The 16,087-nt window shown below is 42.5% G+C and overlaps 1 protein-coding gene across 23 annotated transcripts in view; it reads left to right on the top strand.

Annotated features, from left to right (window-relative positions):
- The window catches only part of MTUS1 (microtubule associated scaffold protein 1), a 178,015-nt gene that overhangs the window by 53,312 nt on the left and 108,616 nt on the right, over positions 1 to 16,087 (top strand). For 8 of the 23 annotated variants that reach the window (XM_085002988.1, XM_085002986.1, XM_085002985.1 and 5 more), the window contains exons 2-3: positions 2,196 to 4,440; positions 9,686 to 9,881. In XM_085002988.1, the coding sequence (XP_084859114.1) occupies positions 2,350 to 4,440; positions 9,686 to 9,881 (2,287 nt within the window). In that variant the 5' untranslated portion in view covers positions 2,196 to 2,349. Of the gene's footprint in view, positions 1 to 2,195; positions 4,441 to 9,685; positions 11,008 to 11,582; positions 11,797 to 16,087 lie in introns of those variants that run through there. The other 15 variants (XR_014831877.1, XR_014831867.1, XR_014831869.1 and 12 more) reach the window with 10 other exon arrangements.

The following is a 16,087-nucleotide window of genomic DNA, read 5'->3' as shown; positions in this document are numbered from 1 at the left end:
GGTTTCAGAATGCATAGCTGGTAACACAGAGTGCTGTTAGGGAAGATACTGATCCTTTCAGTTCTTCCATCGTTTCTTTTCTCCTGGTTGTATTTAGGTCACCAAAGTAAGTTTGAAAACAGAGAAAAGACTGCAAAATAAAAAAAAAAAAAAATGAGATCTACTCTTAAGTCACAAATTTATAGGTTACAGAATGTCATTTTTTTTCCTTATGGATATTTTATTTCTTCAGAACCATGATACCTTATTGACATTAAATACCAAAATTAGAAAGTAAATCCAAATGAGTATCTGTGTGACTTATTTACAGTCCTAGCTTGAATATTTGGGACTTTCTTAAGCACTTCAGTTTAACCAAAGCCTGATATATTTTTTTTTAATTTTTTATTTTTTCATCTTTTTGCCTTTTCTAGGGCCACTCCCGGGGCATATGGAGGTTCCCAGGCTAGGGGCCCAATCGGAGCTGTAACCGCTGGCCTACGCCAGAGCCACAGCAATGCAGGATCTGAGCCTCGTCTGCGACCTACACCACAGCTCCCGCCAATGCCAGATCCTTAACCCACTGAGCAACGCCAGGGATTGAACCCACAACCTCATGGTTCCTAGTCAGATTCATTAACCACTGAGCCATGACAGGAACTCCCCAAAGCCTAGTATTTTAAATGATTTGCAAAAATCCTTGGATTTGAAAGCTTTCATGGATTGTCTTTAATGATTTTTTTAGAAAGTGTGCAATAGTATATTTATAGCATTGTGCAACCATCACCATAATCTTTAGAGCATTTTCATTGCCCTCAAAAGAAACATATTCCTGGAGTTCCCCTGGTGGCTCAGTGGTTATGACTCTGACTAATATCCATGAGGACTGGGGTTCAATCCCTGCCCTTGCTCAGTGGGTTAAGGATCCAGCATTGCTGTGAGCTGTGGTGTAGGTTGCAGACACGGCTTGGATCTGGTATTGCTGTGGTGTAGGCTGGCAGCTGCAGCTAGGTTCAAGCCCTAGGCTGGGAACTTCCATATGCTGCAGGTGTGTCCCTAAGAAGACAAAAAAAGAAAGAACAAGAGAAAGAAACACATTCTCAGTAGTAGTCACTCTTCATTCCCTCCTTCCTATTTCTTCTCAGCTCTACAGAACCAACCATCTACTTTCTATCTCTAGATTTGCCTAATCCAGACATTCGTGTACGTAGTATCACATAATATGTAGTCCTTTGTGACTGGCTTCTTTTACTAGTATTTTTACTTTGGCTTCAAATACTCTTTTACTTATTTTAAGTTGTAACCTTGTATCCATGTTGTAGCATGAGTCAATCCTCCATTCCTTTCTCAATGAAAAAATCTATCCTGTTGTATGGGTATACGTTTTTGTTATCTGCTTACCAGTTAATGGGCATTCGGGTTCCTTTCAGTTTGGGGCTCTTATGAATAATGCTTCTATTAAGAATCGTGTATATTGGTATATAAGTTTTTGTGTGGAGATATGTTTTCACTTCTCTTTAGTAGACACCTAAAAGTAGAATAGCTCTGTTGGAGGGTAGCTCTGTTGGAGGGTGACTCTGTTTAACATTTTTAGGAACTTCCTGTAGAATACCACCTTAACTATTAAGAAGCAACAACTTTTTTCTTTTTTTCAGCTTAAAAGTGGAGTATGTTTGAGATAGGCAGTGAAAGGAGGGGAAAGAGAAATGCTAGTGCCCTAAATCTTCATTCATTCTTTAGCTCATTTGCTGGGCCTGCCTAGTCTATCTGGTAATCACTCTCTATGGAAACAATAGGGGACCTTTCTGAAAATGAAAGGGGCATTATTTTCAATTGTGTTGGAACAATAGGCATAAATTGGGTCTGTCCTAGGCAAATTGGAACTTTCCTAGGCAAATTAGGACCAATGGTCCCTCTTTCAACCAAACAGAAAGAAAAGCTATTGTCAGATTTAGCTTCCTTTCCCATGGCGGGTAAGAGGGGGGGCATCTCAAATGTGAGGGGGCAGTTTTAGCAGCCCTCCGTCTTCTATTCTGTCCATTCCCTCAAGTGAAAAAGTATGGTTGAAAAAGAGGGTGATTCTTTAGCTAATATATTAATTACCCATGTCCATAGTCAAAGGTTCTAAGTGTAAAAATCAACTGAAATCAATGAAGTGATGACTTGTTAATTTTTCACTTATTAGATATTAATTAGAAATATTTTATTTCTTCCAGGCAACAACAAACAATTTTAATGTCAAAGCATCTTGGACTAAGACACTTCCAACTGTGCTGAAAAACTTAGGAGATGGACAGATTTTCCTTCCTTCTTACTTGAAAGGAATTAAAGAAGAAACAAAGTGGCAGAGGTTTAAAGTTAATATCCAGGATGAATGATGATAATTCAGATGACAAGACCGAAGACAAACTGCAGTCCTTATATATTGGTGATGGAAATGGCAACACATACGCATACAACCAAAAATCACCACCTACCCAAAACTCTTCAACCAATAATGTGAGCTGGAATTCTGCCAACCCAGATGATATGGTGGTTGATTATGAAACCAGCTCTGCTGTGGACATTGGTGAAACGATTTCTTTAAACCCTCAGAGTGTTGACGTACTTGATCACCAAAAGTCTTCAAATGATTTCCTCAGTAAGGAGACATTAGACATATATAAGGGTTCTGCATGTCAGTCTTTTGCATGTGTTAGAAATTCTGAGGAACCCAAATATTTGCATAACAGTTGTCATTCCCTAGAATCATTTCAGGACCAGAGTGTTGAGACATCTCTGCCTTTTGCGTGGAAACGTAACAAGGATGATTTGACCTTGTGTAGAGTCACTGCAGATGACTCTAGCGCCTTGGCGCTAAATCAGACCTTTGACATGAAAATGGATAACATTCATGATACCTTTGTAGTACATCCCAACATCGAAAAGAGTCAGGCTTTGCCAACCGGCACGAGAAATGGAAATACATCTCTATCCTGTTCCCTTCCTACATTCTCCCATGCTGATGAGATACATGTGAGAGAAACACATTGTGATAAAGACTGCTTTGAAAACCCTCAAGCCAGAGCCTCAGAGTCCCAAGACACAAGTTACACAGCATTTTCTGAGGTGGTGATGCAAACTGATGTTGTTGTTCCAGATATTGGAAGTGAGTGTCACTGTTCTTCAGAAAAGGTCACCAGTGAATACCCAGATGGGGCACAGCAAAGACTAGGCAGAGAAAAAGAGATACAAGCTCTAACACCAGTTTCTGATGGCATGGATGTCTCCAGTGGGTCTGTATTACAAGAGTTCTTTTGTTCATCTAAAGATGAACCAAAGAGTGAGATGCATTCATGGAGCTCATACGGGCAAAAGGAAATGGGCCAAAATCTAAGAGAAACAGTGTCTAATTGTCTTATAGATGATGAATGCTCTTTACTGGTGCCAACTTTTGACAATAGCACAACCCAAGTGCTAGACCCAGAACATCAAGTCACTGTGGCTAAAGACACACCAGTTGCCTCCAATGGAAAGGATTCGGGAACCCAAAATCATACCATAGAATGGGTACTAAATGGAAGCATGGCAGGGCAAAAGGTGGCTTCATCATTTGAACTGAGTTGGGATACAGATAATATGGCCATTGGTACAAATAACCTAATTGGAATGTCCACACCAATCCTCGAACCCACAAAGGCAAGCTTTTCTATTTCACCCATTGACCTGACGGATAAATGTAGTAAAATTCCGAAGAGTAATCGAGAGCTTAGAAATTTACCAAACTTGAAGGGGGCACAGATGAACATGTCTAAACCTACTCTAGGAAAATCAACAACCAAAACAAATACCCCTGTAGGCAGCAAAGTTAGAAGCACTGAAATTATAAGTTACCCAAGACCAAACTTCAAGAATGTTAAAGCGAAAGTTATATCCAGACGAGTGTTACAGCCCAAGGACCCTGCTCTGTCAGAGGCCATCCCCACATCTCAGTTGACCGGTACCTCATTGCCCTCATCAGTGTCTTCCTCAAGACAGGTGACGGTTTTGAACAAAACACCAACATCTGACTTGAATGCAGAGCCAAAAGCAGAGATCCTAATTAATAAGACACACAAGCAGCAATTTAATAAACTCATCACGAGCCAGGCTGTGCATGTTACAACTCATTCTAAAAATGCTTCACACAAGCTTCCAAGAGCAACATCTGCCATGAAATCAAATCAAGAAGATGTTGACAAAGCAAGTTCTTCTAACTCAGCATGTGAAAGTGGGCCCGTGGCTGCCTTTTTTCAGAAGATCAAAGGTGAACTCCCTGTTAAAATGGAAAGTACAGAATGTGTGGAAATGACCTATACTTCCAACATCGATGGGATTAGCCCTGAAAAGAAGGGTGAAAAAGAAAATGGGACACTGATGGCAAAACAACAGCTGAAAAAGGAGATTATGAATGAGACCTTTGACTGCGGTTCTCTGTTTTTGGTAAGTGAAATTTTTGCCTGCTTCAGGGAGTAAAGGCAGAAACAGAGAGAGGTATTAGCAATTGGTTACCCACTACTAGTCAGTAATACTGCTGAACTTGGTGGGCTTTCAGTTATTGCTATATTATTCCGTAGTTCTTTGTCTTGTCAGTCTGTACATTTTAGAATGTTAACTGGTTACAATCTAGGAAACCTGCATATTGGAAAAAAAAAAAAAAAACAACCTTAAGTTCAGTAGTTTGTATTGAGTATCAACATTCTTTTTAATAGTAAGCTGCAAGAACAGGTTACTTTAGTATTTTTTGTGTCATTTATTATTTGAAGTTAAATATTCTGTTTTATATTTATGAAGAAAAACCTTTTTCTTTATGAACTTTAATTTTTTAAAATATAGTTGATTTACAGTGATATATCAATTTCTGCTATACAGCAAAGTGACTCAGTCACACACGCGCGCGCGCACACACACACACACATAGACACATATTCTTTTTCTCACATTATCTTTCATCTTGTTGGTAAACTTTCAAGTGTATTGGACCACACTTGTTTGAGAAATGGCTGGAGAGTCGCGGTATACAGTATCAACAGAAAAATAACCCCTGGTCTTCTGTTGAAGAGGCTTCTCCGGCAAGTTGAACCCTCTCCTGTGAACAGGAGGATCCTGGATTCTGCCTCTGATCAGCTAGTGTGACTTCGGGCAAGTAGTCTTGTGAGATCCAAATGTGAAAGGACTGGGCTAGCGGATGCCTCAAGGCTCCTGCAGCCCTAACGTATTGATTCCTGGTACTTCATAAATCCAACCTGTTTTATTCGTGAATAGTGAAAAAGCAGAATGTTTTCTACAGTAGCTGGCAGATATTTGGACAGTCCATTGAAGCTAAAATTCATGTGTGGTTCAAAGGTTATTTTTCTTTACTCTTGCATATGTTTTTGGCACGAGCATGAAGAAACAGTTTTCTGAGTTTTAGAACATTTGGGAGGCTGCTACTTAGCTTCGTCTGTTTGTCCTCCATCCGGTTTATGGCAGTGGGACTTACTTGCATTTTCAGCCACACATAGGCTTTCCTTGGGCCTCTGTCCTCAGGGCCAGGAGTGGAGTTTGGTGCTGGGGTAGGTGGGAAGGAAGATGGGAGCCATCTTTGCAAAGGGCTCATGTCTGAGGAGAATGATACATGTAAAAATTGGTGAAGTGTTAAAGGGCTGTCTTAAGTGTTTTCAGGGTGTATAGGGAATTGTGAGATCCTTCTAGGTGCTATTCTCTTTTTTTTTTTTTTTTTTTTTTTTTGGTTTTTAGGGCCATACTTGCAGCATATGGAAGTTCCCAGGCTAGGGGTCTAATTAGAGCTGCAGGTGCCAGCCTACACCACAGCCACAGCACTTGTGGCTGTGTTTTGTGTATTGATCTCCAACTGGCAGCAAATATAGCAAAAAGTTTTGAATAACAGTTGCCTTGAAGATAAGTTGGTTGTGTAATTTTGAAATAAAAAGCTTTTCTGATATGTGCATTTAGTAAGTCTGAACTTTCTCTTTCCCATGTACAGAATGAAAGCCTGTTTTTCAGGCTTGTGATGTGATACTCAAGTAAAGTGATAGAATTATCAGGTTGAAATGGATCTCAGTACATCTTTTCATCTTGGGAATCTTGCAGTCAGGATTTCTGTATTTTCAGCACTGACACTTTTACTTTTTGACTGGTATAAAAAACTCATTTCCCCCCATGATACTGTTTTAGGTGCAATTCCCTCTAACGTTGCTCTTCACTTCTTAACACATTTCCATGTATCATGGGGAAGGGGCTGGGAGAAGCCATCCCTGGCCACAGGTTCTGTGCTTACTATTGAATTAGGGAATAGGGAGTGTTGGCCTTGTGTGTGATGCAACCCCCATGTTTCTCGGTCACTTCGGTACCCAAAGGTTCTGAATCTGCCCTGGATCTGTGCTGAGGGATGTGCCTTTTCATTGTGCTCTGCTGGTCTTGAACTTGATTAGGCCTTGAGTCTACTGAATCCCTGGGTTGCCTACAACCTCGCAGCTGTTGAAGCAGGGTTTATCTGCAGCTTCAGAAAGGACCTCCTCTGGAAGAAGGAATTTGATTTTAATTTGGTACAGGTTGAGGTGTTTGTGGCTCAGTGGGATATGAACCTGACTAGTATCCATGAGGAAGCAGGTTCAATCCCTGGCCTCGCTCCGTAGGTTAAGGTTCCAGCGTTGCTGTGAGCTGTGGTGTAGGTTGCCAATGCAGCTAGGATCCTGCATTGCTCTGGCTGTGGCGTAGGCCAGCAACTGCAGCTCTGATTCAACCCCTAGCCATTGAACTTCCATATGCCGAGGGTATAGCCCTAAAAAGCACTCCCCCCCAAATTTTTTTTTGGTGCAGGTTGAGTGTAGCTTCCTAGGACAGAGGTTATGTATCATTGATGGTATGTTAGGTAAAGGGAATGGTGAATGATCTAAACAGAAAGAAATGGATATTTTTTTTGATGCCTGCTCTGAACCACTTTACTCAGGGCTCTTACACGTAAGATGTCATTTAATTTTCCCAGAAATGTTCAGATGCTTTGTACATTGTCATTGATTCTTTACAGTAACAACGGGGAAGTTGTTAGCTATATTTTAAAGCTTCATAGAAGTTGCTTGAAACACAGCTGGTAAGCTGTACAATGGAGACTCAAACTTGGGTGCCCTGACTTGAATCCTGGCCCTTTCTGCCCTGTACACTGCAGGGTTTCAAAATTGTGTGGAATGGGGGCTCTGAAAGGCAGAGCAAATCTGATTTGGTAAAGATTCACTTTGTAAGTTGGCTAAAAGTTTTCCTCTGGGGCATCACCTTAGCCAGCTCTACTGTAGAGGGAGAAGATCTTTGTGTACAATTGCCTGTTTTTCTTGCCCAATTTTATGTTTTCCAGTGTTCTTTTAGAGTATTGCCCTATTTAAGTTTTTAATTCACCTAGTGTATGAATTCAACTGTCATCAGCATAAGGCTTTACATATGTCCATTGGGAATTGCCCACTGATGACTTATTAAACAAAGAAAGAAGGGTCCTAGTGGAGAATATGCAGTGTGGAGGTTAACAACTCTATGGATTTTGGAGTTTGACATGGTTTCACATTGTAGTTCTATCATTTACTGGCAGAGTGACCTCAGGCAAGTTATTTAGTCTCTGTGAGGTTCAATTTTTCTTTATGAAATGAGAGAATACAAATTGTAGCTTAAGATGTTGAAATTGTTCTTTGAGTAAGGCTCTGGCTCCCATTTCCTTCCTGTAGGATGGAGCATTTATTGGGTGCCTCCTGTGTGCTCTGTATGTTGGTGATTGTTGGAATATAGAAAGACACGGCCCCTCACCAGACTTTGTGCCTAGTGTAATGGGTTTTGTTAGAAGATAAACGACAAGGGAATGTTAAGTCCCAAGCTGGGTGTGTATATAGGCTGCTGTGCTGCTGGCAGCAGAATAGGGGGTTGTCTAGCAGGGGAGTCATCACGGAATGCTTCTAGGGGGGATGCCATGTGAACCAGTGGCTGAAGGCTAAAGATCAAGTATGAATTGGATGGGTTTTCTGGGTGGAAGGAACAGTACATGCAAAGATGAAGACACATGAGAAGATATCCTCATTCAGGAAATTCTGAGTAGTGGGTATGATGGAGGCTGGGTGTGCAGAACCATGAACAGTAAGGAACAACCTGAAGAGGACGACCAGGGCAGACACATCCAAAAGGGCTTGATGTGCCCTGTCCAGAAGAGTTCACTTCATCTGGGAGGCAGAGGGAGACCCCCAGTCCAGTTAGAGAGATGGCCTTAGCAGCAGAGTGGAAGATGAGGTGGAGGCTGGTGACACTAGGACGTGGTTCCAGGCATCCTGGAAATGATGCAGCTGTACTAGGGGCAGATGGAGAAGGGGGGAGTGCTGTCAAGAGGGGATTAGGAGGTAAGAGAGGGAGCTCCTAGAAAGAGCTTTCATTGTGTAAGCTGGGTGTGAGGGCAGGTGGTGGTGACCATGAGCAGAGGTAAGTTTTGAGATGGATGGGTAACATTAGTTTAATTTTAGAAATTGCTTCATGTTCTTCTGCTGTAAAATGGACTATGATAAAAATATCAATGCTGGAGTTCCTGTCGCAGCTCAGTGGTAAGGAACCTGACTAGTATCCATGAGTGCTCAAGTTCGATCCCTGGCCTCACTCAAATGCGTTAGGGATCCGACATTGCTGAAGTTGTGGTGTGGGTCACAGATGCTGCTGAGATCCTGCTTTGCTATGGTGTAGACCAGCAGCTTCAGCTCCGATTCAACCCCTAGCCTGGGTTATTAGGATTAAGTGAGTTGATGAGTGCATTTCCAGCTCAGAATCATGTTTCCCTTCCCTTCCCTTCCCTTCCCTCCCCTCCCCTCCCCTTCCCTCCCCTCCCCTCCCCTTCCCTTCCCTCCCCTCCCCTCCTCTTCCCTTGGCAATGCCAGATCCAAGCCAAGCCTGTGACCTACACCATAGCTCATGGCAATACCAGCTCCTTAACCCACTGAGGGAGGCCAGGGATTGAACCCACATCCTCATGGATACTAGTCAAGTTTGCAACCTGCTGAGCCACAATGGGAACTCCTGGTGTTTTTCATTCTGTAAGGGCTATATGTTGGTCAGTAAAAACACCAATAATATGACTATTATCAACATTGTTAGGCGAAAGCACCTGAAGGATGCTAAGTGGATAGATGAAGAAAAGATAAATCTGTGGGAACTCGGGAGAGAGTGTGGGCTTGGACATGAGAACATTGGCTACAACAGGGGGCAGGGTCATCTGGAACTCTTCTGAACTGTGGAGAGTCCCAGTTAAGGACCCTTGTAATGACCAGCATTCAGAGATATAGAAGAATGGGGTCCAGAGAAGGAATAACCAGATAGAAGGCAAACCAAGGAAGAGGTCTTTTGGAGAAACCAAAGAAAGATGGGTCAGTGGCATTGGAGGCTGTAGAGAAGGCCTCCAGGAAAAGGACTGAAAGCTGTAGCTTGAATTTAACTTGCGGCACCAGTCACTTTGGGAACAGTTTCCCAGATGGGGACAAAAGGCAGAACGTGATGAATCAAGGAGTAAACTATGAAGAGTTTAAATTTCCTCATCATGAAAACGAAACTTAAATCTCCACCTGGCATCTCTGCTTACACAGAAATTATTTCTTTCACCCACCTAACACCACCAGGAGATGGTATGGGGAAGGGATGATCTGGACTGAAATCTTAACTATTTTTTCCACAGGGTTCTGCTCCCAAAAGGGCAACCATCTCAGGTAGGAATATAACCAAGCCCAACTCCTCCATCTTGAGGAAAATACCTGTTCCGAAAGCAAAAGTGGGGCCTTCTATTTCCTGTTGGAGGCGGAACAGTGACAGCAGAAATCTCAACTCTGATCGCACCCTATCTCCCCAGAGGATCAGGCTTGTGCCCAGTTCTGGTAAGAATCAGACTATTCAGTTGTGCCTTATAGCAGCTTATGAAATATTCGAATGTAAAAATGGGTCATATCAGGAAGGGGAGAGACAGGCTTTGGCTATAGAACTTGAACACATTGTGTCACTAAAGCGTTTAGCCTTGTGTGGACCAGTGTCTTGCACAGGGAAAAATCAAAAAAGAAGTCAAGAACTTAGCCCTTATCCTTGAGCAACATAAAGGCTAGTTGAGGGGAGATAAAGCCAACTGAAAAGCTTCTCGGAAGCATGGATATATACAGTATACGACTGGGCACTGGTTATGTATGTATCATTTCACTTTAAATGTTTCCAAATGTTTAAGTGCTTAATAATCCTTGTGTGGAGTTCATTGGTGGCCCAGCCGGTTAAGGATCTGGCATTGTTGATGCTGAGGTGCGAGTTCGATCTCTGGCCTGGGAACTTCCACATGTGTGCTGTGGGCGTGGCCAAAACCAACCAAACAAACAAAAAAACCCTTATGTGATATACTAGTTTCATAATGTGCCCTCATCCCATATGAAGAGACTAGTTTTTTGTTTGTTTATTTTTGTCTTTTTTTCTAGGGCCGCACCCAGGGCATATGGAGGTTCCCAGGCTAGGGGTCTAATTGGACCTGTAACTGCTGAACTACGCCACAGCCACAGCAACTCGGGATCCGAGCCACATCTGCTACCTACACCACAGCTCACAGCAACGCTGGATCCTTAACCCACTGAGCGAGGCCAGGGTTTGAACCCTCAACCTCATGGTTCCTAGTTGGATTTGTTAAATCACTGAGCCACAATGGAAACTCCCAGAGACTAGTTTTGTTGTTGTTGTTGTTGTTATTTTGGTCTTTTTAGGGCCGCACCTGTGGTATATGGAGGTTCCCAGGCTAGGGGTCTAATCGGAGCTGTAGCCACTGGCCTATGCCACAGCTCAGGGCAACACCGGATCCTTAGTAGCAAGGCCAGAGATTGAAAACCTGCGTTCCCATGGTTGCTAGTCAGGTTCCTTAACTGCTGAGCCACAATAGGAACTCCCAAGACTAGTTTTTTTCTTGAATGTGACTGAAAATGTATGAATTTTCAGGAATATAAGAGTGACAAAAAAGTTAAACTTTTCTAAAAAGAACTTTTATTTATTTTGGCTTGTATATTAGAAGTAGTAAAGTCAGTATCAGACGTATAAAATTTGAGAGCTTCCAGAGTAGCTGTTAAGTGTCTTCCTAAATTTGGCAGAAATTCAGATTTCACTGTGTGACAAACCACAACCAGAAATGGAAAAGTCAGCCCATTTCACAGAGACTAAGACAAATAGCCTACTAGCCCTCTCCCCTGACTGAGAACACTCTGCAGGGAACACCTGCTATACGACACTGAGCAAAGGAGAGGCATGTCAGATAGATTTAGAAGTTAACTTAGAGAAACAGCAACTACTCTTGAATGGTCTAAAAAAAAAAAGGTGCCTTAGAGTTATGTGTCTGTACATGTGAGAACGTTTTGCAGAAGCTAACAAAACCAACTAAATCCCAAGGGAATCTCTACCTGTCTACACCTCAGTATTTTCAGGTTTTATTTTCCAATCCTATTATGAAGCACTTGTGTGGGAAACTTCTAGCAGGCAGATGGGCTTTAAGAGTGATTTTTTGGAGTTCCCATCCTGGGGCAGCAGAAACAATCTGACTAGGAACCATGAAGTAGCAGGTTCGATCCCTGGCCTCGCTCAGCAGGTTAAGGATTTGGTGTTGCCATGAGCTGTGGTGTAAGTCACAGATGCAGCTCAGATCTGGTGTTGCTGTGGCTGTGGTGTAGGCTGGCAGCTACAGCTCTGATTCAACCCCTAGCCTGGGAACCTCCATATGCCACGGGTGTGACCCTAAGAAGACAAAAGACAAAAAAAAAAAAAAAGAAAAAAAAAGGATTTATTGAGGTTCAGGTTTTGTGCCCCTCGGTCTGAAGTGTCCTTAGGAAGAGGTGTGCTGGAGGAGGGGATCTCGCACATTTGTCTGTTTCTATCCCCAGAGGATCAAGGGGGAAAGAGGAATTTGTCAGCTTGAAGTGTTCATCCTTGGGGAGAAAAACAGAAGAGGTGCTAAAGACGTTGGGAGAAGCAACAGTCCTTATTTGGATGTTGCCATAGTTGGAGGAGTCATGGCCTAAGTGAGGTCAAAGCTTTGGTTCTTACTGTTGCTGCCACACAAGGCTTGTGGGTTTTCCAGATGATGCTGAGCCCCCCTCACTACTCAGGTGTCAGTGGCACATGTGGCTCGACGGCATGCCGTGGCCACTGGCAGCCTGACCTGTTGTGAGGAGCCCTGTGTTCTAGTACTTATGTGACCCCAGAGAACTACCTGAGTGAGTCATCTGCCCACCCTGGGCTGCTGTGACATGTGAAGGTTTGAGAATGTAAGGCTCTCAGCTTTCCAGGGCCTTGTCTTTCTAGGGGCAGTTTGGAGCCCACCTCATTTTCTAAGTAGTGGCTGCTACTAGTGTGATTTGTGGACCATGTGGCGTGTGAATCCCCAAAAGCCTGAAGTGCACATATTTTTTAAGAATTTAGGCCAGTAACCAGGATTTATTTTAAAAGATGGGATTCTTTTATGTAGGTGATCCTACTAAGGAGTGACACATTTTTAAATTCCCTTGGCTGTAGGCTACACAATGCCATGTCTTAGAGAAAAGCAGATCTGTTTAGTTTTAGTGAAAAGACAGGAAATTTATTGAGCTTTTATTAACTTGATTTAATATGCTGAATAATTGAGTTATGCATTCAGAGCTTTCAATAGAGCTAAAAACTAAATTATATTTTACCTAGTGGGTTTTCTATATATAAATAGGAAAAAAATTAGTGCAATTAGAAATTTTTACAGATTTGCATTTGAGATTTTAAAAATTTTAGTGGTTGTAAGACTGACTTGATTATGCTGTGTTTATATTTTTAAAAAATGAATAGCAACTACCTTGTTTGGATGCTAACAATAAATGGAGAGGTGTTTGTCTTGGGGGACAGGAAATTTAATCATCACAGAATTAAAAGTAGCACAGAAAATCAAGAAGCAAAAACAATGTGCCTTTGGATCACTGAGAGTATGTTGCCATTTACTGTACAATGAAGTGTTTGTGTCTTAGAAAATTGAAACCAAATGGATATCCTCTGTACTCATACAAAGTTTCTCTGCTGAAAGGTAACCAGCAGGAATGTTCCAGCCCACTTGGGGTTTTCAATAAATCCTTTCAGAGAACTAAGTAGAAAACCAGACCTGGAGTTGAAATAACCATTTTCTTGAAGCTTTCAAATGAGTATGAGAAAAGATTATAATTAAATCTAGTGGAACGTTCCCCTTTCACTTGTCAAAATCTGGGGATTGTACTGTCCAGCATGATGACTGGAAATTAACACCGCTGTGGGATGCATAGGGAAGTTAAGAGAGTAAAGTCTACGAGTGAGTCTCATAATAAGGGAACTTTTTAATTGTATCTATATGAGAGAATGGATGCTAACTAATCACAGTGCACGCAAGTCACCTTAAACTTACACAGTGATGTGTATCAATCATATCTCATTAAAACTGGACATAAAATGTAACTTGAAAAGTAATAGAAATTTATATGAAGCAGATTATTATAAATGATAACAAAGCAGATCCAAAGTATCTTTTTTTTTTTTTTTTTTTTTTTTGTCTTTTCTAGGGCTGCTCCCCCGGCATGTGGAGGTTCCAAGGCTAGGGGTCTAATCAGAGCTGTAGCCACAGGCCTACACCAGAGCCACAGCAACGCCAGATCTGAGCCGCGTCTGCGACCTACACCACAGCTCACAGCAACGCTGGATCTTTAACCCACTGAGCGAGGCCAGGGATCAAACCCGCAACCTCATGGTTCCTAGTTGGATTCGTTAACCACTGTGCCACGACAGGAACTCCCAAGATCCAAAGTATCTTTGCTTTTTTGGAGTACGTATGTATTTGAACCACTCAGATTGAGATAAGCAAGGAACACTTAACTTTTTAAAATTAAAGTATAGTTGATTTACAGTGTTCTATCAATTTCTTTTGTATAGCAAAGTGACCCAGTCATACATAAATATATACATTCTTTTTTTGGGCGGTGGAGCACATCTGCAGCACATGGAATTCCCAGGGCAGGGGCTGAATTGGAGCTGTAGCTGCCGGCTTACACCACAGCCACAGCAACTTGGGATCCGAGCCATGCCTTCAACCTATGCTGCAGCTGGCGGCAATGCCGGATCCTTAACCTGGTGAGCAAGGCCAGGGTTTCAGTCCTCATCCTCATGGACATTGTGTTGGGTTCTTAACCAGCTAAGCCACAAGGGGAACTCCTACATTCTTTTCCTCATATTATCTTCCATCATGTTCTATCACAAGTGACTGGGTATGTAGTTCCCTGTGCTGTACAGAAGGAGGAAAACTCTTTCTAATAATAGTTATAATGCCAATAATAGCAGCTCACACTTATTAAATACTTACAATTTCCAGGCTCTGTCTTTATTGCTTCCCCTATAAATTCATTTAGTCCTCACATTGGCTCTCTGAGGCTTGTCTGCATTTCGTAGATGAGGAAACCGTATCGGTGAGGTTAAATTAATGTGTCAAGGTTATGCAGCTAGCAAGTGGCAGAGATAGATTCAGACCAGGTGAGGGGGCTCTGGAGTCCACTCTCTGAACTTTCACATTCTTAGTCTAAAGAAACACTACTAGTCTGACCATGAGCTTTGAAAAATTAAAATGCTTACGCTCAGCTGCATGCTTTAGAAATGGCAGCATTTCTCTTGCCGGGTCCTCAGGTTAACAGTTTACCACGATGTAAAGGATTTTATGTAGTTACTGCAGATGAGGACTGCTGAATAAATAACTGCTTAGGAAATACTTCAAGACAGGCACCTTCAGAGACCGCCTACCTACCCTCTTTCAGAGGTAATTCCAGTTCTTACCAGGTTTTAGATTATAAATGTGTGTGTTCCTTTAGACACACGTGTAATTGCCCTGCCAGAGACCAGCCTGAGCTAGACAGAATTACAGAAATAGAGCAGAATACACTCCCTGCCCCGTGGCTCCTTGAAATCACCCGGGGAGGGCAAATGCATGTTCTTGCAGCAGCCACAGAGCCGCACAAAGCAACCTGTAAGGGGTGTGGCAAAGGTCCTTACTGCTTGAAGATTTGGAGGAAAAGAATATGCAGGGGCCCATTTGGTCATACCTGAGCCTGCAGAAAGGCCTCGTGAAAGAGCTGTGCTTCTCTTTCTCTACAGGGAAACACAAAGACCATTTCAAAAGGGTAAACCTTTGTTTTAATTCTGTTTATTGTGTGTTAATAAAATAAATTCCTCTCAAACCAGGAGTACATCCCAGATCTGTAATGACTTGTCTATCCTGGTAGGTTTCTCTTTTTTCCTGCTCAGTTGTTTTTGTAAACGGACTTGCTTATTTAGTGTTGTATTGATTGGGCCTTTTTTGTTTTTGTTTTCGTTTTTTTTTTTTTTTTTTTTTTTTTTTTGTCTTTTTTGTTGTTGTTGTTGTTGTTGTTGCTATTTCTTGGGCCGCTCCCACGGCATATGGAGGTTCCCAGGCTAGGGGTCGAATCGGAGCTGTAGCCACCGGCCTACGCCAGAGCCACAGCAACGCTGGATCCGAGCCGCGTCTGCAACCTACACCACAGCTCACGGCAACGCCGGATCGTCAACCCACTGAGCAAGGGCAGGGACCGAACCCGCAACCTCATGGTTCCTAGTCGGATTCGTTAACCACTGCGCCACGACGGGAACTCCGATTGGGCCTTTTTTGTAGGCTAGAGTTTGAGAGAGAGAGAGAACAAGCAAAATTATGAGAAATGTATTCACACTTGCAGAAGTTAATTATTAAGAACCAGAAATTATCATCTAGTAAATAAATATTCTAAAAATGAACTTTATTTTTGTTTATTTTGCTTTTTAGGGCCACACCTGCAGCATATGGAAATTTCCAGGCTAGGGGTCCAATCAGAGCTGCAGCTGCCAGCCTACACCACAGCCACAGCAACGCCAGATCTGAGCCTTGACTGTGTCCCTACACCACAGCTCACAACAATGCCAGATCCTTAACCCACTGAGCAAGGCTGGGGATCGAACCCGCATCCTCATGGATACTAGTCGGGTTTGTAACCCACTGAACCACAACAGGAACTCCCTAAAGGGAAATTTAATGTGTTGCTTATAG

The sequence above is a fragment of the Sus scrofa genome, chromosome 17 (assembly GCF_054392235.1).
Source record: "Sus scrofa isolate SSC_HxYL_T2T_F1_AM1 chromosome 17, Sscrofa_HxYL_maternal_Yorkshire_Landrace_v2.0, whole genome shotgun sequence".
In the NCBI taxonomy this organism is placed as follows: domain Eukaryota; kingdom Metazoa; phylum Chordata; class Mammalia; order Artiodactyla; family Suidae; genus Sus; species Sus scrofa.
This window is presented reverse-complemented; position numbering and strand designations above follow the sequence as displayed.